The 26,134-nt window shown below is 39.3% G+C and overlaps 2 protein-coding genes across 3 annotated transcripts in view; one reads left to right on the forward strand and one right to left on the reverse strand.

The window, feature by feature from the left end:
• Positions 1-310: 310 nt before the first annotated feature.
• Positions 311-4,821, forward strand: nkapd1 (NKAP domain containing 1). The gene is made up of 6 exons (XM_085243748.1): positions 311-424; positions 686-762; positions 1,319-1,407; positions 1,538-1,678; positions 1,803-1,856; positions 3,852-4,821. The coding sequence occupies exons 2-6, from the start codon at positions 694-696 to the stop codon at positions 4,303-4,305; spliced, it is 807 nt and encodes a 268-aa protein (XP_085099874.1). The 5' UTR covers positions 311-424; positions 686-693; the 3' UTR covers positions 4,306-4,821.
• Positions 4,822-8,763: 3,942 nt separating this feature from the next.
• Positions 8,764-26,134, reverse strand: part of lrfn1 (leucine rich repeat and fibronectin type III domain containing 1) — a 134,845-nt gene continuing 117,474 nt past the window's right edge. For both annotated transcript variants that reach the window (XM_085243746.1, XM_085243747.1), the window contains exons 5-6: positions 16,707-18,102; positions 8,764-10,706 (exon numbers count right to left, since the gene is read on the reverse strand). In XM_085243746.1, the coding sequence (XP_085099872.1) occupies positions 9,806-10,706; positions 16,707-18,082 (2,277 nt within the window). In that variant the 5' untranslated portion in view covers positions 18,083-18,102 and the 3' untranslated portion in view covers positions 8,764-9,805. The remainder of the gene's footprint in view (positions 10,707-16,706; positions 18,103-26,134) is intronic.

Raw genomic sequence — 26,134 nt, forward strand, 5'->3', positions numbered from 1 at the left:
CTACTGTCTTGCTGTCCTCACAAATGACCTGCAACATGCTCACGCACTTCCCTACTACTGTACCACTGTTCCTTTCTTGGCACCCAGTCATATGCTTTTTCTAGAGCCACAAAGACACAGTGCAACGCAAAAAATCACAGATATGACATGAAAATATTTTAGCCATTGAAAGTACTCAGTACAAAAAATGACGTTTTATAAAGAAAATAATTCTTACTTTAATTAATTTTGCCGTTAATAAGTTGCAGTTCTCACCGTTTAGCAGCAGCTGCTGAGATGACTGACAAACACTTGGACCAATCACGGTTGAGTTCCTCAAAGTGCAATGACGTAGATTGCGCGACGCCATTACGTAACTTGGTAGAGCGGAAGCGCTAGTAGACGCTGTTTTTTCTTCTTCTTGAATGGTGCTCTGTTTTGGAAGGTACAGTTTGGACATAATTTAAAAAAATAAATCACAGTAAACGTGTAGTAATGCCGACACTTGTATACAGTTAAGCGAAACCGAGGGGAGTGGACTTTAGAACATGTTTTGCTGTTTAAACATTATTCTTATGCTATTAGCAACGAGCTAAGCTAATAGGGAATATTGAGTGTTCGAGGGATAAGAGTTATTCATATTATTGGTAGCCCTTCTCTTGCTTTCGGTTTCTACTGCCCATCACTTACATGTTTCTTATGTCAGGTATCATCATGTCAAAGCAGCCGTTGGGAAAAACGCTGCTGAGGAATGTAATCCGACACACGGATGCCCACAACAAGGTGCGTTTAGACTCAACAAGTGTTTGTAAGATGAAGGTGGAGGGGTTTTTTTTTTATGTGCACTAATCTATTGATTAATTACTTAAAGCTTAAAGTTGAGCTGAGTTGATGATTTGTTTAAATGAATGCATTGCTTCTGTTTGGTCCTTTAGGCTTCCTTTCCACAACAATTTAGCAGGAAATGTTATAATTTTATGTATTTTATCCAATTGTAGTCAGTTGTGTATAGACGCTGTCACAGTCTGTATGAGGTCAGACAAAATAACTGACTGTACACTGCAGCTATAGTCTATCTTTAACCTGTCTAGGAACAAAATTACAAAGCTTGTACGAGAGCGATACGTCAAGCCCAGTCTCTGCTTGCTCAGATTAAACTCTTATACAGCAGGTATAAAATACCAAAACAAACCAACTATGTTGAAGTAGGTAGTTTAGCCCACTGATTGGCAGGATTTCTTTTCTACCGACGCACAGGAAGGATAACATTTGTAAATATTTGTATCATGTGTACACTAATGCATCTCTGTGTTGTCTTTGTGTGCATGTTGTTGTGCAGATCCAAGAGGAAATTGAAATGTGGAAAATGCGAGACTGGGAGATCCAAACATCCCAACGAAAAGATTTTTCAGATGCAGAGTTTGTGAGGTAAATACCTCAATTTAATTTGATCTACCTAAACACAAATGAAATCACAGCACTTTTGAATCTTTGTAATGCAGCTGTCTTTTTGATTATACATTGACTTGATGATTTAAGGATAATGGTTGTATTTCAGAGGACATATGCACTGCGACCGAGTGTCAGATCAACGTAGAGACTTTAACCGAAGCAGAGAGCGTGCCTCAGAACATGATGACAGAGAGGCTCGATACTGGACTCGAAAACTGTATGAATTTGAGTCCAATGATCCTGACAGGTACTGTACAAAAAACAAAACATAATGAAGTGGCTGTGGTCATGTGTTTCCAGTGTGTAATGGAAATGCTGGAGTGCTACATCAGATGAACTAATATATGTGATTTCATATATTTCCATCACAGATGGGGACATAGTGGGTTCAAGGAGCTTTATCCCGAGGAGTTTGAAAGTGATGGGTAAGCAGAAATTTCATACATACCAAATGGGTTATTATATATTCAAATAGATATTCAGACTTTAAAAGGGCACTCATGCAATTTACCACATTTCCATGGAGTTAACCTCTCAACCCTGAACCTTGTAGTAATGCAAGACCAACTGATACCAGGCTGAAGTCTGTTACATAATTTCATGGTTAACAAAGTAGCAGAAGTAAGAAGAGACTCCATTATGAGACTTGCCCCCTGCACTGAAAAAAGGGTACACCCATTAGATCAGGGGTGGGCAACTCCAGGCCTCGAGGGCCGGTGTTCTGGGAATCCATCCTACCTGGAAAAACATCCTACCCAATGTTTCTGCGCATGCGCACAAAACCAACGCCGAATTAACTTCTTTTTCTCTCACCCATCCGGAATACTTCTTATGGTTAGGGGTAGGCTTAGGTTTAGTCGCAACTCACCGTCAAATTATAATACGGGTAGGACGTTTTGTCAGAGTAGAATGGTTTCATGTGTCCTTGAACAGCTGATTTAAATGGCTAAATTAGCTCCTCAACATGTCCTGAAGTTCTCCAGAGGCCTGGTAACGAACTAATCATGTGATTCAGGTGTGTTGACCCAGGGTGAGATCTAAAACCTGCAGGACACCGGCCCTCGAGGCCTGGAATTGCCCACCCCTGCATTAGGTAGTTCATTAACTATTTAGATTTTATTAATTACCTCAACATTTGTCAAAATAATTGTAATTATGAGTTGTAAATAGTGTTAAAATCAGGTTCTGACTTTGATTCCAGCACTTTCCTATGCTACAGTATTGTTTGGTGTGTGATTTTTAGATGATGATAATGTGTCATTCTTAAAGAAAATTTGTGCATATAAATTACATGTTGTTGTCATGAAATTAAAATGTTTTTATGTGGTGTTACAGGTGCATAAACACTACAAATGAGTCATTTTGTCTGTTTTTAAGCAGTTGCTAGGCCATTATGATGGCATACCTCTGAAACAGATAATAGCCTTCGAGGACCTGAGCTGTAACTGTGCAAATTTTGATTGCTCCTGATTGTGTAAGAGGAGCTCACAAACAAAGATTTCCTGTATTACTGTAAAATACTTTATGCACCTGGTCACAAGCATTCCAGCATTATTGTTTTTGGGATAAAATATTCCATCTAGTCATTTAACAAAGCTGGATATTTCAGGCAGAAATACTGTGACCATAGCTGTGCTAGATTTATGATATGCAAGCTTCATTTCATTTGTGTTTGTAAAGATTTTACCCTGAACTGTCTGACCACTTTAGTTTGGTGAAGTATGTTGCTAATATTTGTACACTGGCATCAAGCACTTTTTAAACACTTGGTCTTCTAATTTTGTTGTTTAATAGTGGTTTGCAAAGAGCTCATGGTTTTGCTGATATTTGTAGGAGTATTACTGGTAAAAGAAAATGAGGGGAAATGTGCAAGAAATAGGCAGATAAAGTATTTTTAAAAAGTTGAGAATTTGAAAATTATACAAATCCCTATAATTTACACCCATGTTGATATAGCTGAGTGAGGGGGCCCAGTGTAAATAGCTGCTGTGTAACTGTTCTCACCTGGGTGCAAATAGTCACTCTAGTAATAACGGGTTATTATCCAGATTTAATGGATGATGAACACACAGTATTTTAATCTTCACACAGCCTCAAACATTCACACCTCCATGATGTTAACATTCTGGTTATTAACGAGCTTCCTTGTTAATGAATCTCTACCGCTCATACTTTCTTTTAAAAACGAAGAGGTCTTCAAGTCAAAGCTGAAATAAACTCTAGGATTACATCGTAAACATTATGTTTCTAAGACTTTACAGAGAGCTTCTTTATAGTAAGCCACAGAAGAGATGGTTCTCTTTGCTTGACTGATCTCCACATCAAAAACCAGTGTATTTCCCCTTTAAGCCATTAGATCATACTTCTGTTCATACTAGTGGTGTCTTTATATTTATTCTTCTGACTTTGTTTTATTTTAGTGAAGAAAACAGTGCCAAAAAGAAGATGAGCCATCACAAAATGAAAAAGTCCAAGTCTGACACAGAGGCATGCTTATCAAAACGGTCCAAAAAATCCTCACGGAAGAAGAAGAAAAAAAAGAAGAAAGGTGAGGACGGAAAGCGTAAGAAAGTGGACAGTTCGAGCAGTGACTACAGCAGCGATGACAGCGGTGCTACAAAAGACAAGCAGAAGAGAAAAAGGACTAAAAGTCGACATAAAAACAAGAAAGCTTCAAAAGCCAGAGGAAAAGATGTGGACATCAGCACAGAGGACAGTAATGATGAGATAAAAAGGGAGAGGCTGTCACACAGTCGCAAAAAGCGAAAGCACGATTCGCACAAAGACTCCGACTCAGGGCCAAACTCAAAAAAGAAGAAGAGGAAAAACTGGAAAGCAATGGGTGAGGAGAGCTCGGACAGCTCTGCCGACTGAGGCGTGCTGCTAAAAACTGATGCACAGTTCAGGTAACGGCCACTGAAACTGCTACAGATTCCTTTGTTGTTCCTAACTCTGCTGAGGGCTTTTCACTACAGGCATCTTCTAAATTGCACTTTGTTTAACATCAACAAACCTGTGGTTACGGGTCTCTCCGTGGACGTCCTGCGTGGCAGAAGCTCATCACCTCTGCAGAGATTCAAAGCACACCGTACAGCAGTACAGACAGCAGGGCACATGAAGAAGGATGATAGGGTAGCAACCATCTGTCTCAATAGGTATCCTGTGAGCTGCAGGCACATTGATTGATCGACTCACCTCTGACTGTCTGCCTCACATAGTGACCTTCTGTCCTCAGACGACCAGTGTTTTCATTTTATTTATAAGGAAATGCGATTTGAATAATTATTTCCGATGGAATATGTATTTTATTTTTTTCATGTTTTGCAATTTTCACTCTTTGTATAAAGCGTGTTGTCATAAAATAAACATCTATTTTGCATTTTTTTTAAATTATATTTAGTGTTTAAAATGGTGTATTATCTGTTTTTAAAAGAACAAGAAATGATCATCCCGGATTTCTCTAAAACCTTTAATCCATTTAAACTAACAAGTACTGCCTATCCACTTAAAAGCTGACATGGTTCTGACAGTACAAGCCTAAAGGTTTATAGATCTGGGCAGAAAAGCGTGAGGGTATTTGTCTTCCTGTCTAACTTTTCTGGAAATGTTCACATTCTTTTCTTATTAGTTACAGCAAAAACTGTATCTGTGTGAATGACATTGTGAGGGGGTCATAAATATGCCATCCGGAGAGCAGTTCTAACTCAGGGTTTTAATAACATACACACTGATTGTCTTGCATCCACGAGGGTTTAAATGAGTTGTAACAGATACATTATTTATAATGCCATGGGTGGTTCCTGTTCTTTTTTTTTTTCTTCTGAAAGTAAAGACCAGAATAAGGACATAAACCTTACACTTAAAAACGCATCAAGTTGGCCTCCCTCCCCACCCCAGCAATTTCCATATAGCACTTTATTTTCCTCTGTCACAGAGCTCCACTTTTATACTATTAAAAACACATCAGTGAGCCACACCGTCACTGGCAGACACCTCCTTTCATTGCACTGAACGCTGGCATCGTCGTTTATTCTGAATCATTCCCACATGCACCATTTTGCTGTAATAAATACTCATTAGATAAACAATTCGCTGCTGAAAATAGTCCCCAACATATATACTGCTTCCTCTGGTTTCAGTAACATTAGCAAAAACTCCACCGATGAATTGTTCTCAGAAAACGATTTACCGTTTTTAAAAAATGAAAATAAATTTTCGTTATACAAGAGCTACAGGTAAAGCAATAGAGGTTGTTGCCATGGGATCTGTAACAACAGCCATAAATTAGGAAATTATTCTTTAACTTGAAGGCACGTGCATGCACGTACGTTGAATCTAAGCAGGCTGCAGTATAAAGGTAAGTACAACCATTGCTCTGTGTGCAACATGTTTGAATCCCAAAACAGAAAAATAATGAGATGGCAGTGTAAAAGTAGCTGGCTTCTGTTAATAACTCTTACTTCAATACTTTGAAATAGTAGCTGGCATGTATATATATATATATATGTATATATATAAAATTTAGCATTTCCGATGAAGAGGTCTTGTGATTCTCTTGATTTGTTGAGTTGTTTGTCAGGAGGGTCTCCATGGAGTAACATGGATCAAAGACCTTGCCACAGTCCTGTTGTTTTTCATGATACCAAAGACAGACTTTCAGATACTGCTGCTCATGATCAAAGTGAGTAAGTCTAGTGTTTGTAGAGCTACTTTTTGACTGCTATAGAAGTCTTGTCTGTGATACTGTTGAACACAGATTGTCCTGTGTGGTCTTATTGTTTCTGTAACGTTAACACGGCATCTGAATGTAAAAGAAAAATGCAAAGATTAAAAAAGGACGACTCACTAATGCCGTACACAGCTGATACCACTTTCATACATCACTCCTGAAAACCACCGTTCTACCCATATCAACACCAGTCTGTGTCCAGACTGGTAAGAAAGAGTAAGCTTGTGCCATCTGTGTATTTATAGATAATCTGATGCCAAGGGAAGTGTTGGTAAACCGTTTTGAAAGTGTGTGTACTGGAAAAGCCTGAAGCACTTCGCTGAGTCTGTCAATAGGCTAAGTGTTCTCTCTAAGTAGCAGAGAGTGAGCTGTGTTCGGCTTGGCTGCAACTGCCTGAATCTTGGAAATGGAAGAAAGCAAGTGAAATTCAGCAAGTCAAATCAGTTTTGACGGCGGTTTTTAAACACGTTGCCACGGTTTATAAGCATTTTAGCAAAAGGGCAGAATCCAAAAATGACTGTCTATTACAACCGAACCTTTGCATGATAGTTAAGACAATCTGTTTTTAGAAAGGGGGAAAAAAGCTTGTTTTTGCTGTTATCATTGTAATAATTATAGAAATTAATGTCAACCCTACATTTTTTAAGCCAAATTTGTGCTGCTGCATGTTACTACAGACCTCTGGATGGTTTAGTGTTTTGAAAATGATCAAAACCCTTGTGAAAACCTTTTAATTCATGCGAGTGGCGTAATTCTAGATAGGACAAAGCTATTCTGTTAGTCCACTCCGGTCCAGAGATATCTGTATTGCCCCGATCCCCTGAACATGTACAAACAGTGGAGGCATAGCACCGGAAAAAGGACAGGGGCGAAAATAAGTATTTAGTTAAAACCACAAGTGGAGTTTCACATAAGAACACAAAAGCATGACTGCGGTCTTGAACAGAAATAGTGTAAATTAAAAAATATATAAATATGTACTAAACTATGCTAAGATTGGACTTTTCTAAAACACATATTATATGGTTTGAAAACGGAATGGGGAAACTATTAAATAAAAATAAACCTGGATCAAGTGTTGGTCTTTTTTGCAGTTATTCAGAACTGCTGATGAGAAACAACCCACCCCCTGGTGTTCACTAGTTTGACCGTCCAGGCCAATTTTTTAAAGGCAGGGTGATGTCTCAGCCTCATCCTCCCACCTAAGCAGATTTTTGTGTCGAATAGTGGTTACAGATGTGAGCACACACACAAACACTTCTCCTGTTTAGAGAGCCGGCCGGCCTCGCAGCTCCAGACAGTTAAGCATCACTAGTTACTGTAAAAAGGAGATGGATTCAGCTCAAAAGGTTTGTGCACGACAAACTGACAGCTGAGCATTTACACCCCAAAAGTTAAATCCCCCTTCTTGAAGCTATGTAAAATGTGAATGTTTGCGCTGTAAATTGGTTAAGTGTGATGAGGAAGGATGAAGGGATGACCTCGTTCTCGGATTCAATCCTCTCCGTCACCGAGGATGCAAATAGGAGACTCGGGAGGATTGGAAAAACCCCCAGTGCGACTTATCTTTCTGCTCCATGTTTTATCTCTCTGCTGTCCACGCAGCTCGGTTTCATCTCAGCCTGTTCTGAGTAGCTGTAATCAGAGGGAGAGGGTGTTTACCATTTCAACAAGCAAATACCCCTCATCTGCTCTGATCATATCTTTTCCTGTTGTCCGATCTTTTTTCTTTTAGCAACACTTGAGTTCACCTGCTGTATCATGCATTTGTATGCGCTACATAAACAGCTGGTTTAAAATACAATATATTGCCGTTGTAAGCAGATGTTTTGACATTTCAGGTGTTTGTATAAATTCTTGGCATATCTAAATTTTTAATGTAACAGTTAATTATTATTACATATTTCACAATGGCACTTGGGTAATAGAAAAATCCGCTGATGAATGAACATGTTTACCGGCAGTTTAAACCTGCCCGAGTGATTTTTTTTATATGTATAAACACTTAATGAATTTTTAATAACTCAATTTGAGGATTTGTTAAACACATTTCATTAAATATGACTATAGTCTACTGCTGTCTTATTTTGTGTTACTGATTTTATGTTTCCACACCAGCTATAGATGCTGATAATTACATTAACAAGCACTTATAAGCGTCCTGATAACTCACAACTGCATTATAATGATTTATTAAGTGATGCGTACAGTACTGGTTTTACATGTTTGAAAGTAAATTCCTCTCCTGCTGTTTAATATACAAGTTAAAAACAGGATGCTAATAATTAGGAACCTTGCAGAGCTTTGTTTCCCCCTAGTGGCACACCTCAGATCGTACACCCTTGATAATAACAGCTGGCTGCATTTGAATTCAGCACCACGTCCAGTTATCATGTCCCCTCCTCGTCCCACTACCACTCTGCTCAGTGGTCATAGAGGAGCTTTCACAGAAGCCTTATAAATAGCACAGAGAAATCAAATATTTATCTTCTGAATTTGTGTGTCCCTTCCTGCAGTGGACAGACACGCACACGCACGCATACTCACGCACACACACACGCGCACCCTCCTACTGCTGCAGCACAAGAAGGAAACGCCACTGATACAGTTAACCCACACAAAAAAATTTAATACCCTTCGTGAGGGAGTAGATGGTCCAAACCTTGACATACTAAATAGGGAGAGGTGTGATGACACAGGTTTTTAATGTAAAAACTTGCAGCCAACACCCAAATGCTTTGTAAAAAGTCATGTGACATATGACTTACTTACTTACATAGTTAGTACACATACACCAATGTTTTAATATACTTATATATGTCTTTTTTGTTTGTCTTTTATCCAGACCAGCCAGATACAGTACCCATTAATATACAGTCACATCTGCAACAATACCGATTTTAATATCATACAGTCCGACCGTCAGAGAGGAATCCATGGCAGGTTTCCAGGTCCATCTTCTCTATGCAAACACATAAGAAATCAGCCTTTGTAAAATTCCGCTCTCTTTTAATAATCATTATTGTATAGACTGGTGGTGATGCTTGTCCTTGTATCTCGTGTCTTCTGTGCAAAAGTTTTTTTTTTGTTGTTGTTTTTTTTAACTTTATGAACCCAAAACATGATTGACATAACAGGATACCTGGCTGTTCACTTTACAGTTATGATGAAGTTTTTTTTCTTTTTTCTTTCTGCTTTTTTTTTTTTTTTTTTTTTTTTTTTTACAATTAAACAGTTACATCCTAACGCCACACCCCTTGGCATATCACAGAAAAAGGAGAAAATTAAAAATCCAACACAATGCTTCCCGTTCTCAGTATTGGAAAGCAGTGGTAGAGAGGACGGTTTATGACTACAGTGAGCAGCATCCTCCATTCGTACATTTTTTTTTTTAGAATAAGGCACTGCTGCATAAAGAAAGGACATGGCCAACAGACTTCTGTGGGAGCATGACGGGGAGGCAGGATGAACGAGACCGTGTTCTTCTCCAGCAACTCGCAGAAAGCTCGTCTCAGTATGTGTGCTTGTGTTTATCTCTTGCTGTGTGCTGGGAAAGTGTGTCATATGGCATGTAGACATATTCGTGTTTTTACATGTGTGTGTTTGTATGTGGCTGAGCCATTTCTTTTGGCTACACTACTTTACTCAGACTGTGCTCTCTAGCATCCACTCAGTGCTGCTGAATGTAACTCTCCTGTTGGCGAGCGGCGAGGACTCCATGTTGAGCTGGTTGGTGGATTTGTGCCACCTCGTCCTCGCTCTGCGTGGGTAACTATGACTCTGAAAAATGGAGTAATCCCCGCCGTCAAACGAGAATCTGTGCCTAGTTCGTGCTAGCTCATTAGGGAGCAACCCCATGTTGGCCAGGGTACTCTTCTTGTCCTTGAGCCTGGGAGCCTCCTTGGTGCCAGCATTGGGGCCTATGAGACACAGGGACATGGTGGAGCCTGTCAGGCTATTGTCCATCTGCGTGTCGTCAGATGGGGGACCAGAGCGCTCTCCATCCAGGCTGGTTCTTCTCTTCATCTTGTCTACAGTCATGGGAGGCAGCTCCACCTCCAGTATGGCAGTTGTGGCTGCTGAATCCTCCTTTTTCTCACCATCCACCCTCAGCACCAGTGCCATGCACTCTTTGGGTGCTAGGGCTTCATGCTGGCCTTCATCAGAAGGTTGCTTGGAGGCAGAACGCTGGAGCCGGTGCTGGCTTCCATTGGTCTGGGAGTGCATGCTACAGCTGACCTTGGTCTTGCTGTCCTCCGGGCTGCTGTAGGCCTTGTAACGAATCATCAGGATGATGATGAACACTAACACCGAAGCAACAATTATACCACCAATAATGATGATCATAGTGCCTCCCAGGAACTGGCTGTGCATGAAACGGCACTGGCTGACCTCACTGGCTGTGTGGAACTGTACGCAGCCGACCACACGGGTAGCTGTTAACGAAGTGATGCCGTCATCGTAAACCGCCAGCACACAAAGGTCGTATTCCCGTCCTGCAGCCAGATCATTGATTAAGAAGTTCTTGCTGGTGGATGGGATCATTCTGCGGAGAAAAGAAACAGCGCAGTGATGAAGATGTGGAGGAGTAATCTTAAGAATTACAACACCCACATGCACTGATTTGCACAAGGTGTATTAAATCACACAGAGGTGTCAGTTCTGCATCAGAATAAGGTAACAGTGCCATTACCACAAACTTTAAATATCACTCTGGTAGACAGACATAAAAAACATCACACTTCAATACAGGTGACTTCTAAGTGCATATGTTGTATTATATTGTAAAAAGGCTGTGAGAAGTTGCTCGATTTGGTTTGTGTCTAACAAAGTGACAGCGAAGGTGATAAAAAAGGCAGGAGAGGCTCACTGTCTCGAGTATATGCCACAACAGCTGCAGGCTGGAGGACAAGTGACGCATGAAGTGAAGACAGTTTGGATGTGTGAATACCTAAGGTCACAGTTTGTTGGCAACTGTAAGATTACACGACTCTAAGTACGAAGGAGAAAGGCATTGTCTTCAGGTCAACATTGGCGTTAATATAATTAGAAGCTTGTTCCTTTTCCCTAAGGGAAGACTTTGATGGTTATCATTTGTAGGTAATAATGTACCACCTAAAGACAAAACAACACTCAGCTCCATGCTAAAACGGGATGAGAAAATTATACAGGAGAGCAACTCATTATATCTGATAAAACCTAGAAAAAAAGAAAGAAAGAAAGAAAGTCAACCACTATTATTAACTTACTCTGTGAATACATAAATCCTGGGATGCTTTTCAGTAAAATATATTCAGTTAATTTGTGTCACGTTTTGCATAATAAACACGTGAAACTTCAGATTCTCACACTTTAACAGTGTTTGCAAATGGTAATTTTTATCCATTATTCTAAAGAGTAAGCTCATCCAGTGTAACCATGCAAAACGTTTTAATTGCTGTAACTTTTTTATATTAATTTTTTAAACTAGTGGTATTTGGGAATTTTATCAGAATTCTAAAAAAATGATGAATCGCCCAAGAAATCTTAACGCTACAATGCTGAAATGTGGAAAACATCTCCATGTACTGGTGCTTTATGCTTGAAATACAATCAAGACCATCTGTAAGCAACAGTGATTCTCAAACAACTATTTTTATAGTTTACTTCAAATTTCAAACACTTTGTTGGAAGATAATAAGGTAGATTTCTTCAAGTGCTGTTCTGTCCTGGGATTCCTTACAAAAAAGATAGGTAGAACTCCAAACTGAGTGTAAGGAGCTTGGAAAGAAAAGTGTCTGGACTTCTCTAGGGTTACTTGAAGATGTTTCACCTCTCATCCGAGAAGCTTCTTCAGTTGTAAGAGCAATTGGTGGAGGTTCCCAGGTTTTAAGCCCTACGGGAGTGTCTCCAAGAGGGTCATGGACCCTCTATCCTCTACATCTATGATCCTCTACCTAATCACACAAGCCAAGGTGTGAAAATGGGTGTGGGTCACAATCAGCCAAGGTTTGATCTACTGAGGTTATGTGGCCCAGGGTGTGAGTGGGCGATAAGGCGTCTGGGAAGGGATCTTTCCGAGCTCCTTAGACTACAATGACCTGGACGACTGAGAACCTTCACAGACAACTCCAAACTGTTGACCATGAACATTATCCATATGTTCAATTTCAGATATCATGAATGCTTTTTCTGTAATTAGTAAAATCTTGTTTGCAAACGCCTATTGTTGCTAGACATACTTTCCATACTCTTCCTGGTCTTTCACATGAGCTCTTCATAAAACAGGGGGCAGAGAGGATTTGTGAGTTTATGCATAATTTTTCTTTTTGTGGATGGGTTCAAATTACCTCAAACTAGTAGACCAAAACAAACTCATTCATTGCAATCACTCCCCTGTACACAAAGCCATCTTGCTGACATTATTTATGATAATTGGCCACAATATCTCACAAACTGGCTGTGCTACAAAATAGAAACTTGGCAGAAAGCTGAATTTTTCACATTTTCAAAAAAAAACTGCTTTGACGGCATCACCACATGGTTAGTTACAAAGGGTAATCCTGCATAACCTACATGTACACACAAGATTTCGATTCCAAGTTGCTCAGCTAGGTAAGTCTTAAGCTTCTAGTTCCAGCAGCTACAAACAAGCTGCAAAAGATTTTAGCAGTTACATTTCATTTCAGTATCATATATCTAACACTTGTCATCGAACAATAAATGAAGAAGCAATTCATGCCTTCAATTTCGATTTAGCACAACAAGATTGGAGTTCGGTGTATGAAGAGTCAGATGTGGACAAGGCTTACGACAATTTCCTAGATATTTTTACTATGTGGTACAATAAACATTGTCCTGTAAACGAACACATGACAAAGAAAAAAAAGATAAAAAGTCCTTGGCTCACAAAAGGAATTATTAATGCTTGCAAAAAGAAAAACAATCTGTATAAACAGTTTATCAAAGTAAAAACAAAAGAAGTGGAACAAAGATATAAAGCATATAGAAATAAATTGACTGATATTATAAGAACGAGCAAACAACTTTATTATAGAAGAAGATTATATGAAAATAAAAACAATATAAAAGGAACTTGGGATGTGTTAAACAACTTAATTAAACAAGGATCTTCTGGAACATCATATCCTGAATATTTTACTGATGCAAATGGTGAAAATCACAACATGAGTAATATTGTCGATAGGTTCAATAAATTCTTCATAAATGTTGGCCCTGAACTAGCAGCGGACATCCCGTGTCATAAAAATGAAAATATCAGCAATATAAAATCAAATCCCTTTTCACTGTTCCTCTCAGCTACAAATGAGCAAGAAGTAATAAATATCACATTAGAATGTAAAAGTAAGTCTTCAATGGATTATCACGACATAAATATGTCTGTAGTTAAACAGGTTATTCTGAATATTGCTAGTCCCTTAACATATATCTGTAATTTATCATTTCAGTCCGGTTGTTTTCCAAAAAAAATGAAAATTGCGAAAGTAATACCACTATATAAAAGTAATGACAAACATAGTTTTACCAATTATAGGCCTATTTCTCTACTGCCTCAATTCTCAAAAATTCTAGAAAAACTTTTTAATTCAAGATTACAAAAATTCCTTGAAAAACATCAAATAATAAATGTTGGTCAGTATGGTTTCAGAACACAAAGAACCACTTCAATGGCGATAATTGAGGCAGTAGAAGAAATTACTGATGCACTGGACAAAAATAAATATGCAGTTGGTATTTTTGTTGATCTCAAAAAGGCCTTCGACACAATTAATCACTCAATTTTATTGGATAAATTGGAAAGATATGGTATTCGAGGGAAAGCTGGTAACTGGTTAAAAAGTTATCTAACGGGTCGGGAACAATATGTTAGCATAGGGCATTACCATTCAGAGAAACTTGGTATTACATGTGGTGTTCCCCAAGGGTCAGTGTTGGGACCAAAACTTTTCAATGTATACATAAATGATATTTTTGATGTTTCTCAAGTACTTAAACTCATACTGTTCACAGATGACACCAACATATTTTTCAGTAGCGATGATTATACTGATCTTGTAATGACTGTAAACAGGGATCTAAAATTAATAAAAAAATGGATGGATATAAATAAATTATCATTAAATATAAATAAAACTAAAGCAATGTTTTTTGGTAATTTTAAATATAATATAGAATTACCAATTATAATTGAAGGTGTACCAATTGATAATGTGAGTGAAAACAAATTTTTGGGAGTTATAATTGATAACAAAATTTCATGGAAACCCCACGTCAGACACATAAAAACCAAAATTTCCAGAAGCCTCGCAGTTTTGAACAAAGTGAAACAATTCCTTGATAAAGATGCACTTCGTACTCTGTACTGTACCCTGGTTCTTCCATATCTTACATATTGTGTGGAAGTGTGGGGAAACACATATAAAAATACAACTAATCCATTAGTCACAGTACAGAAACGAGCACTGCGTATAATTCACAAGGCTGGTTATCTAGATCATACTCACAAATTCTTTCTTCAGGCAAAGTTACTTAAATTCCAGGATCTGGTTAATTACAATACATCCATAATTTTGTATAAAGCTTTTACTAAACTTTTGCCGGCAAATTTACAAACTAGATTTGAAATTCGAGAAAAGGTTTATAATGTTAGAGGATTTGGAGAATTCAAATTACCCAGAACTCAAACAACCCGTAAAGGTTTTTGTGTGTCTGTATGTGGTGTGAAAATCTGGAACAGTCTGAGTTTACAATTGAAACAATGCAAAAATATTCATAGATTTAAATTTCTCTACAAACAGTTGGTCTGGTCACAGTATACTCAATGATGGTTTTTTAGTGTGCTCTGTAATGTCTGTTCTCTTACCATTGCTGGTATGGATTCAAAAAAAAAAAGAAAAAAAAAGACTGTGCGTATGTATGTACATATATGTACATGTGTGTGTAGATATATATGTATGTATATGTATGTGTGTATGTGTGTGTTTGTTACTTGTAGTTATTACTGCCTGTTACCTGTGGTAATGTAATTTATAATTTATATATTCTGTATTCAGTTATGAAGGCTCTAATTGTTGCTTGCGAGCTGCAGTTTAGATGCTTGTATGCGCCCGGGGCTGTTGATGGGACTGTATGCAATAATGGGCGTAGCTGCGGGAAGTATATTGTTTTGTTTTGTTTTTTTGTTTTTTTGTTGATGAGTGAGTATAGGGGTGGGATTTAATAAGTTTTCTTCGTCCCACTCCTTTTTCAGGCAATTTTTGTTTTTTGTTTTGTGCATTTTATGTTCAATATAGGTATTTGTTGTGCCTGGAAATGAACAAATAAATGAATGAAATGAAATACTCCAAACTCTACAAAATTTTTACATATACAACTGAGAAGTGTTAAATAAGTATCCCCCTGAAACCCACAGGTAGATTCTGGGGTGATGGATGGGTTGCAGGCGCTGTGGCACTGACAAAATTGTAGCAGCAGCTGCAATTTATCTTATACTTTATAATGTAACTCACTGTTAACAATTTGCCTGCGCTGACAATGTTCTTTGTGTAACCAAGACACAACAAAAGCAAATGCAATAAAGTTTGAAATCACTTTCATATTTCATACAATCCACTTCATTCTGTTTACAGTTACCAGCTAATTATTTTTCACTTTAGATACAAAACAATATGAGTATCTAAAATATGATACACTGTTACAGACTTATGGATCTAAAAGTTTAGGCAGGGGGGTATGACTAGCTCTATTTCAACTTTCTATAACATCTAAATATGCCATTCCATGTTATCACATCAGCTATGAGGTCAATAATGATATGAATAATATATAAACCGCTGACTTCTCTCATTTTTGGCTCATAAAAACAGCATAAAATCCCAAACTGCTTACAATGTTTTGAGCAAAAGCATGTTAATCCTCTCATGACACCTCAGATGTATGCTGTTACTGTGGGCAGCCCTGAGGACTTTCATCTGTAAACAAATATTTTTGTAGTGCTTGTACTGTTACTTTTAACTTACAGTAAGTAAATGATCTGACTCCTTCTTCCACTGCTATAACCAAGCCTATCATTAGACAACCACATGTAATCACACTCTGTGTTGCAACCAATTAATGCAGACATTTGCTAATGAAACAAACAGTTACATGCAGTGAAATAGTTAGCCTCAGTGTTATTGTTGTTGTCATATTATGTTTTAATGATGCTGAAAAGACTATTTAGTCCTTTAGGGTGCTGGACTCATAAGCAGTTCAGCTGCTTGAGTGCTCTGTCATAATGTAACAAGCAATTACAGAAAATATAAATATCTTAAGCGTACTGTACAATTTTGGCACAGTAAAATTTTCATTTATGTATAACTCTCTCTCCTGACTGCACTAGAGGAGTTGCTTGTTTTTGGACGCACTTAATCATTTTGCTTCCTTGGGATATGTCAATCTCCCATAACGGACAGCTGTGTCATTCAGCAGATGGTCAATCCAGATGTCTCACCTTTCCTCATATCCCTATCTACCCTCGTTCATCCATCCTGGCTTCATAGCTTACCTGTACACCAAAGTATCATCTGCCGTGCTGTTGTACTGAATCTGGTACATTCTGATGCCAGGGATATGGCGCTCAGATGGCCAGCGGATCACAGCGGAGGAGGAGGTCAGTTCAGTGACCATCACCCTTCTGTCCTGCTTGTCATAGCCCTTGGTGTCATTGCCAGATTTGGAGGAGGTGGTGATGTCTGAGAGTCCAGGGTCCTCACGCATGTGGCCTGTGTTGTTAACAAACAAGGGTAAGGGGATCATGTTGATCTCAACAGCAGCTGTAGCGATGCCTGCGGCATTGGATGCCACACAATTAAATGACCCACTGTCCTTCAGAGTGGTGATGAGAATATCAAGGGTGCCATTATCATACAAGACGGTGCGGGAATTGTTATGCACCAGCTTGCCGTCTGGTGACCGCCAGTGAATATCTGGTTCCGGATCACCCACAGCTTTGCATTTAAGAGTCACTCCTTGCCCTTCCATCACAAAAGGCTTACTGGTAAGATGTTTGGTGATTAGCGGTGGCTCACAGATAAACTCTTCCTCTTGAATAGACCAGAAGTATTTGTCCATGAGGTGCTCTGGGGAGGCACAGGTCTCCAAGTCATCCTCTCTTGTTAGCCTGCGCAGCCACAGCAGCTCACAGTTACAGTGTAGGGGGTTTCCCCCAAAACTCACGGTCAGAGTAGACGAGCTGGAATCCTTGGCATCAGACAGGACCTGGGCGTGCTGGAACAGGCTGTCTGGCGGCAACTTCTGCAGCCTGTTAGAGGTCATGTCCAGGCGGACTAGCTTAGTGAGCAGTGTAAAGGTCCCTGCTCCAATGTGGTCAATTAGGTTGTGGTCCAGTGTGAGGGTGTTAATGTTGGTCATTTTGGCTATAGCTTCCCAGGGAAGGGTGCGCAGGTTGTTATTGGAAAGATCCAAGTCCTCTATTGTGGAAACAAACTCATCGAACGAGGTGGGGGCCACCTGGTGGATCTGGTTGTTTCCGAGGATGAGGTGCCGCAGGTTGACGAGGCCTTTAAAGTGTTCACTTTTTATAGCACTGAGACGGTTTCCATCCATGTGGAGCGCCCGCAAGGCTCGCAGGCCGAGAAAGGCATGGGGTGTGATCTGACTGATGGTGTTGCGGGACAAAGTGAGGTGGACTAAACTAGTCATGTTGTAAAAGTCTTTCCTGCGGATGATGGTGATAAAGTTGTCAGTGAGTCGCAGCTCGACAGTCTTGCGGTCGATGGTGGGGGGCACGAACAACAGACCGGTTTTAGCACAGAGCAGAGTCAGAGTAGGGGAGAGGTGCTGGCAGATGCAGCGGCCGGGGCAGCTGTATCCCTTCACCAGGGCTGCAGACAGCAACATGCAAAGAACCAGCCGCTCCATTGTTGATCGGTTTCCAGATCCTGTGTGTGAGATAGACAAAGGGAAACAGGGGAAACAGAGTCAAAAAACCAGAAATCTTTGAATGAATAAATAGTACCAGGGTTTTTGAGAGCCTGCTGCAAAAAACCCACAGTCTGACCAAGGTTGCTGAGACTGCCAGCAAGGTATCAATCACAAAATGAAATGGAGCTTTTCTGAAATAATGGCACCTGGGATGATGAAAGGCTGCGCCAACCCTGTCAGAAGCCCATGTCTCTGGAGCTTTTTAATGGAAATAACAGAATGGGTTTTTTTGTGCCATCAGGCTGCATCACCACTGGGCCATATAATTTCCTGAATGATCACAGGGCAGTTTTCCTGTATTAGGTAACCATGCCATGTACATGTCCATCATGGAACAAGGCTTGTGTGTTTTTCTTGCTCTGAATTCCACATCAGGGAGGAGAATTAAAGGTAGAAAGGGCACTTGTCAAGAGTACTCAGTGATTTCTGTAACCTTTTCATACTCTCTGCCCTCGCTATGCCTCTGAGATGTACAACAAAATTAGACAGAAACCTGTCATGTAAATTTTGGCAAGGAAAAATAAAACTGGAAAAAGTAGAAATGCGGCCTGTTTTCATTGTTCATCCGATGGAAACATTATTGAGTGATTCCCAGGTTTTGAGGATGTTCAGATTCTCTGATTCCCATTTAGAAATATTGATTTCAGTCTTTGAGAGAACACGCCTGTGGTGACAGGAGTAAAAAGAAGTCCTTGGCAGTAATAACCATAAAAAGCCCACTGGAGCACACTAGCTACGTGCTGATGTTATATTGCCAGTGGTTTTACCCTTTTTGGCATTCATCTTGACTACTAATACCTTGTGTTTCACTGTTGATGAGAGCCTTTTAATGCTGCTAAAGTAGAGGGATGGCAACTCACTTTTCCCAGCAAGGTTTAGAGATTGACACATGGGTTACTGCAACCCAGCACTCTCCAAACCCACAGGGAAACGCTTCTTCCCAGCCAGATCCAGTGTGTCAATCAACAGCAATGTTTCTTTTTATTGGGTCCAGCATAATTATCTTAATTCATCCTGAAAAAGCTGGCTGTGGATTTTAAACACAAATGATGTCTCTTTTTTTACAATTTGTGATGCTTTATCCAATTTGTCACATCTAATTTTAGAGTCCCTTTTTCTACATTCCACTATGTTGAGGTGGTGCTGACGGCCTTAACACCACAGATTTTTGTTCCCCTATTGTGCCCAAAGCAAAAGCATCTAGTGCTAACAGAACAAACAACCCTAAATTAAATTTGATTCAAAATGCCTGAGGTGAAATTCACAGAATATTGTAATGCCACATGTCAAATTTCATTAAAAAAAAGAAAGCAGAGTGTTCTTTCTCTACCTTTCAAGCTTTCCCTTACGCTTTACACAAACACTCCCTTTTGCTTAAAAGCGATCAAACCTGATCTGATGAGCGTTATGTTCTGATAGTTCTATGTAAATACTCATAGGAGTAAGAAATTGTGCGTGCAATGTCTTTTTACATCAACCTGTGGCACACTGGCCAGACACCAGCGGACATTCTCAGTTGCTTTTCCTATTCGGTCTGTTGCACACGCACACAGACACACGTGCACAGACACACGCACACAGACACACGTGCACAGACGCGCACTGCTGGCCGGGTGGCTGGCAACCGTCTGACAGCGAACACGACACCTCGTTAACTATGAGAAAGCGCTGCACAATCAGAGCACTCATAAAATCTGGATTTGTGTGATGTCATTATCTGAGGGAAGTAGAACAGTTTGAAGCACAAGTTCAAACCAGTGGGATAGTTTATCAAAGATAAACTGCTGATCAAATTAACCCAGCAGTGACAGCTGTGCTGCTACTTTAGACTACATTTCAGTAGACCAGTAGACTGTATTTAAGTGAGATACTAAACCAAGACCTTTGGTCCATTTGTGTTTACACCTCCTTTTCTCGTTGCTTCGACTCTGCAGGCGTAGCTGTTACCTCTAATTCTAAAACAGAGTCGCTAAATTACAGCACACACACAGTTATTTTCTGCTATCTGTCACATTTATACTGAGGTTAGACCGCATTCCTGGAGAAAAAACACATACTCTGTGTGGACAAGTCTTCAAGAGAGAATTTATATAGTAATGTTCTTTTGTGCGACTCCCTCGTCTAAATTAATTCTCCAAATTTTCTCTTTTTAAGCACAGTGGGGAAAGCTGAAACTATGCAGTAGGTTACAACAGGGCCGTGTAAATTCTTATGTGGGAGCTTGTCACACTCGTTTTTTAAATTTCAATATAGTGGTGACCTTGCTTGATTGTGTTAGTATTCAGATGCTAACTAGGCCACAAAGCTCACAGTTTCTCAGAGGACCATCTGTGTCTGAGCACTTCCTGCCACACCGTCGAGGATACTCTATTGATCTTTCAGCATCTCAGGGAGGGGGAAAACTTTGTTGCCACGGCAACTCTGGTGTAGAATGTAGGTCTTTGAATTGCATTAAGATGATGTTAAGCTGCCCGATAAGCGAGGCTTCGATCTTAATGGTTGCCGCTAAGAAGGTTGGACGGGACGTGAACAGATGTATGAATGGCAACGTAAATTGAAAGAAAAGGGCAGCTCTGCTTCGCATTTCTATCTTTGGTTTATTGCTTAATAAAAGTGCCGGTCACCAAATCGATATGCAGACAGCAGCAGAGAGCACAAGGTGAACCGGAGTTTAGATTTGCTATGTCCAGCCATGATGCAATACAACCTTTCACAGGGAATTAGCTAGCTGTGTTACTAAGAAAAAGAAATTGAAGAGGCTATACTTTGAATTGGTAAAGGAAAATAAGGCTGCTGGACACCAAAACAAACACAATAAAAAGAGAGAATGTTATGTAATTGAATAAGCAGTTTACAAAAAAGTGTATAGCTCTAAAAAAAAGAAAAAGAAAAATTAGACCACTCCCATTGCCTAAAATCCAGAAATCGTCGCCGCGGGACGTGACAAAACGTCCACATGTTACGCCTCGGGAGTGAGAACGCTCTGACTAAAAACACTACCTCCTTGGCAGAGGCAATAAAATTTTTTGTTCTAATTTACATAAAATGTACAAGTTTTGTTTTAATCGTGACTGTGTTAAATTTTACATCTTAAAATACAGTGCACACCAGTTTTGAAGAAAATTCAGTACAGCCTAGTAGCCCTCCACACGGAGACTAATGACTGATGAATCATCTGTATTAGAGGTGTATTTGAGTGGGTGGTAAAAACAGGCATAAAAAAACCCAACTTTATTTTAATGCTCGAGGATGTGTGAGATTACATTCTGCTTTGCTGATGACGCTCAAGCAGGAGGGACCTGTTTGCAACTTGTGTTGTTGCCAGCAGTGACAGCAGTTACCCAGGGAAAGCATTTCAGCATCAGGAAATCTGATGACTCCTCTAGGTGAAGATAAAGGGTTTTAATTTTATATCCTAAAATGCTTATGTAATGTTTTGACAGTTAATTCTGGTATGTTCTGCTTCAGATTTCAATGTATATAAAGATCTCATTAAACTATGAGTTTATTCAGAAGCATTATCAAACCACCAGTTTTCACCTTTCATGTCGGTGGAGATGCTAATGACTGACCTTCAGTTAGGAATTATTGATGAGTGTTTTTAGGTTTCTTTTATCTTCTTGTATAAGCATATATTCTGGGTCTGGGGGTGGGTAACCTGTGTAGCAGTGAGAAATGTTCTTTGTGATGGTGGTTGTTGCTTCTTCATCCTGCAAATCAGGATGAAGAAGCAACAACATAAATTAATTGTCTGTCTTGAATAAAGCATATTGAGGTTCTACAGAGTGCATGTGGGCTGATTTTTCTCTTGCCGCTGGCACTACATTAAAGCAGATGGCAGCTGGGGTCGAAGGGAATTGTCAGTTAATTGATTAGTCATCAAGTTTTTTGATCACTAAATTCTTTTTCTAAATTCAGTTATCAAATGATAATTATGAAAACTGTTTCCATCTTTCAAAAATAAGCAAAATGCAGTATATTTAACAAACTTGATACCGTTTCATGTGCATATGTAACTTTTTCCCTTGATGTTTTTTCTTCCTGTTGGCTGCAAACCATTTCACAACAATTTAATTGTCCCTACAAACCTTAATGTGTCATTTTGGACCTTTTATCAAATTCATATGCAGACTAAGCGTGCATATGAATTATGTTTTTGCATTTATTCTCCACTCTCAGCCTGCTAAACACCACCAGGGCTGCAGCTAAAAGACTAAAATCTGGTCATCAGTACGTCTAAATATTAATGTTACTGAAAATTAATCGTAATCTGTCAGATCCCCTCGTGTCCTGATGATTGAGTTATAATATTTATAATTCTGTGAATGGGTATAGCCGGTTTTCCTTCCTGGCTTCAAATAGGCAAGACTTTATAACTATAGTGGGTCTTTTACAGTTTTATCGACCAAAGCGCTTCAAGCGCACACACATTTATATGGCACATACACATTAATGCAGCACTTCTAATGCTATACAACTGCAGGAAGCTTTTTCTATTACCGACACTCACACCGTTGATTTGTCTGCGAAACTCTCTTTCAGCCTGTATTATATGTTTAACCTCTTCATATTTTTATAATATCATAGTTCAACCTTTCTTTGTAAAAGCAGTCACTCTACTGTCAGTCGACTTGTTCATGCTTCTGGCTGGTTATATCCTGTCACTGCCACCCCTTTCATGTGAACGTGCTCATACCTAGATCGTGAAACCCTGAGTTAACTCACTGAATTGATAACAACCTCTGTGTGATGACTTGGCTTCTCTGCCAATGTTCGGCCGAGAGTAGGCAAATTATGGAAAGATATCCTGGGTATGCTGAACTTGCTTTGTGGTACAGGGTCATGTATGCATAGATAAACAGAAACACACTGAGAACACTGAATAACCAGCATGAAAACCCAGTGGCACAAAGAATTTTAAATTAAAGAATTAAATATATTAGAATTAAAGCAACCACAGACAGACATTCAGATCTGCACGAAGAATTCTGCAAATTTTTAGTTGTTCGATTTATATTAGAAGCAGCCAACCATCCATTCACTTCCACTTATCCTTTTCAGGGTCGCAGGGGGTGCTGGGGCCTAACCCAGCTGTCTTAGGGCGAGAGGCAGGGTTTATCCTGGAAAGATCGCCAGTCTGTTGCAGGGCTAACTCACAGACAGAGACAACCATTCGTGCTCACATTCACTTATGGCTTATGGTTTAAGACAACTGGTCTACTGCAAACACAGTAGAAGCAGTGGTTAAGGGTTTAACCACCTATCCAGCCACCCATTAAAAACATGGGACGTTTGGAAAGATGCTGTACCTGTACCTCTGTTCTGATCTTAATAACTCATACCTTACTGTAGCAAAAGTGAGCTATAAGGCTTTTCCCACCACTTGGGAATCACGAAGCTGTCATACTGTCTTGTTGCTGACCTGTAAATCTTATCGGACACATTTACAGTCTTATTGAGCTTGTTCTTATTAGCTAACAGACTAATAAAGACACCAGACAATAAAGCAGAAGGTCAGAATACATTCCACATATGAATGATAAAAAGAACCAGTGGTCTATCTATCCACATCAAATTGTCACATCTTCTGTTTAGTTGTTATAAAAGTGAGTATAATTTTTGTACTCTACGCCTGTAAATGACACGTTTGTTTGACTCGCCTGACAGTTTTTGATCAATGTTCCTAAATATTTATAATTACTTAGAACCTCAACAGCTATTTGTTGGCGTGCCCTACTCGCTATAAGATCAAAAATAATTACCTTAATTATTTTGGCGTTTAACTGAAGAAAATAGCATGACACTAAGTAACAAACTCAGCCAGATATGCACAATAATTAGTTTCATCTTCTGTGTTCACGCAAACAATCACTGTATCGCTGTAAACATCAGACATGCAAGTTAGCCTTGCATACAATAACATACATCTGTTACTGCCACTAAACAAATACACCCATTGTTATATATCATTTACAAGCAAGCATAATTCTGCACCAGGCACGCACACGTGAGTACACTACAACACACAGCCACCCACGCACAGTTACAGGGCACTGCATTCAAAAACACAACTACATGTCTTCACATCCATGCATTTACACATTAACACAAAGATAAGCATACTGAACAACAACAACAACAACAACAACAACAACAACAACAACAACAACAACGAAAAGCAGTAAGTGCTCAAGAGGAATAAAGAAAGAGGAGAAAAGATTATCAACAAATGTGCCATTTTCAGCTTGGTTTTCTGGCTCAGACTAGTACTGGAGTAAATGTCGCTCTGTATGAACAACAGATAAAATCTGTTGCTTCTTAAAAATGCTCTAAATTCTTCACACATTCACAGCACAGATCTGTTAAAGCCCAAATGCTGACATTTTCTTAAACATTCAGATGCTTGCTTAAAAAATGACTAAAAATAAGAGTGCAGAGATTGCTGTGAAAATGAAGCAGAAATGAGGTAGAATCTTAAACAGCATCTCCTATTGATGACTGCGTAGCTCGTCCCCGCTGCTGCCTACTTAATGCTTACACCCAGGTTTACATATTCAGTAAAACAGCTGCAAGGATCATAGTGCATCTTGGCAACTTTGAAGAAAGTCATAAAACTTGAAAACTGTGCTGTGAATCTTAATTTTAGCAGCCACGGGAGGAACAGTTTGCTTCTTCACCTGCTTGTACACACCACATGTTGTATGTCCACGATAACACAGCTGGAAATTTTAATTAAGGACTTCCATGAATTCTCGTTACGTTACATAAATTGCCAGGAAGAGGTACAGGCTTTAAGAACTCGGAGCTGTTAATAAATCACAGAACAGTCATATGAGGTGAACGCACCTTCTAGTTTCACGAAAATTTAATATACTGATCAAGTATAGCTCCAATAATACTTGTCCTCTGTCACTATAATGTAGGTTTTAACTACTAACATTAAATCTTGCAGAAACACGCTATTGCCTATTGGTTATATAGAATGTTCTGATGTTTTACAGCCAAAAAGATAAGAAAAATTGTATTAACCATCATCAAATTTGTTACTAAACAATTTAAATCTTTTTACGATGTTTCTGGGCAATTATGGAGCATTTTGAAACATTTCCTAAAGGGCAAATTGGCTGTTAAGGTTGTATTTGTGGCAGCAGTGCATTTCAATAACAATAGTAGTTAGTTGTAGCATTTATGTCAATGTGACATTGAAGCAACGGTATACAAACAATGCATTAGTGTGTCCTTACCTCAGAAAAACATCTGCCCAGAGACAGTGCATTGTAAGGACATTTCCTGGACATGACTTTGTCAGGAAACTGTAAATGCCAATTAGACGATACAGACAGTGAACTACTGGCTGACCTTGTGTGACTCTTGTCAGGATGCAGGCATAATTATTGACAGCCGGAGTTCATTGGTGCCAGCTCTGTCTCCACCAGTGGACGCTGAAACCGAGGCTGCGTAGCCCCGGGGATTTCTGGTCACATCTCATCAATGGGGGTGGGGGGTTTGTGGGTGTTGTCGCAAACAGGAGGAGCATTTGCATATTATAATTACGTCTGCACGCAGAAGCAGTTTTCTCAATTACATCCCATTTAAAACTTTCAATGAAGAAGAACTGAGAAGCACAAGCTACTGCAGCTTCATGAACTAATTGTAACCGCCTCCCTAAACAAGGGAGCAAACATGATTATTACACCAGGAGTGAACAAGTATAGTCATAGATGCCACTTACTGATGGAACGCTTGGGTGATTGATTGTTACCCTTTACCTGCTACCTGTTCTTTTCAATTTGAATACCTCCCCTCAGAGATGTAATCAACTCTCAATAGCTGCTCCTGTAATTACAACATACTTTATTGATAATAAATATGCTTTAAAATATTAAACTTTCGAAGTTAAAAAGCAAAACAAAAAACAACTAATTATGAAAGTTGGTGGGGCATTATTTTTGACTGCAAAATGATAATAGCCTATATTTATACGTAAAA

This window comes from Mchenga conophoros, linkage group LG14 (assembly GCF_057382185.1).
Source record: "Mchenga conophoros isolate Kocher_MC1m ecotype Shallow Benthic linkage group LG14, M_conophoros_male_GT1.1, whole genome shotgun sequence".
NCBI lineage: Eukaryota > Metazoa > Chordata > Actinopteri > Cichliformes > Cichlidae > Mchenga > Mchenga conophoros.

Bases quoted from the DNA above. Each gene is read 5' to 3' on its own strand.
- nkapd1 (XM_085243748.1), top strand. From the start codon at position 694: ATGTCAAAGCAGCCGTTGGGAAAAACGCTGCTGAGGAATGTAATCCGA. The intron at 1,679-1,802 runs GTACTGTACAAA...TTTCCATCACAG, and splicing joins GAGTCCAATGATCCTGACAG to ATGGGGACATAGTGGGTTCA. The intron at 1,857-3,851 runs GTAAGCAGAAAT...GTTTTATTTTAG, and splicing joins GAGGAGTTTGAAAGTGATGG to TGAAGAAAACAGTGCCAAAA.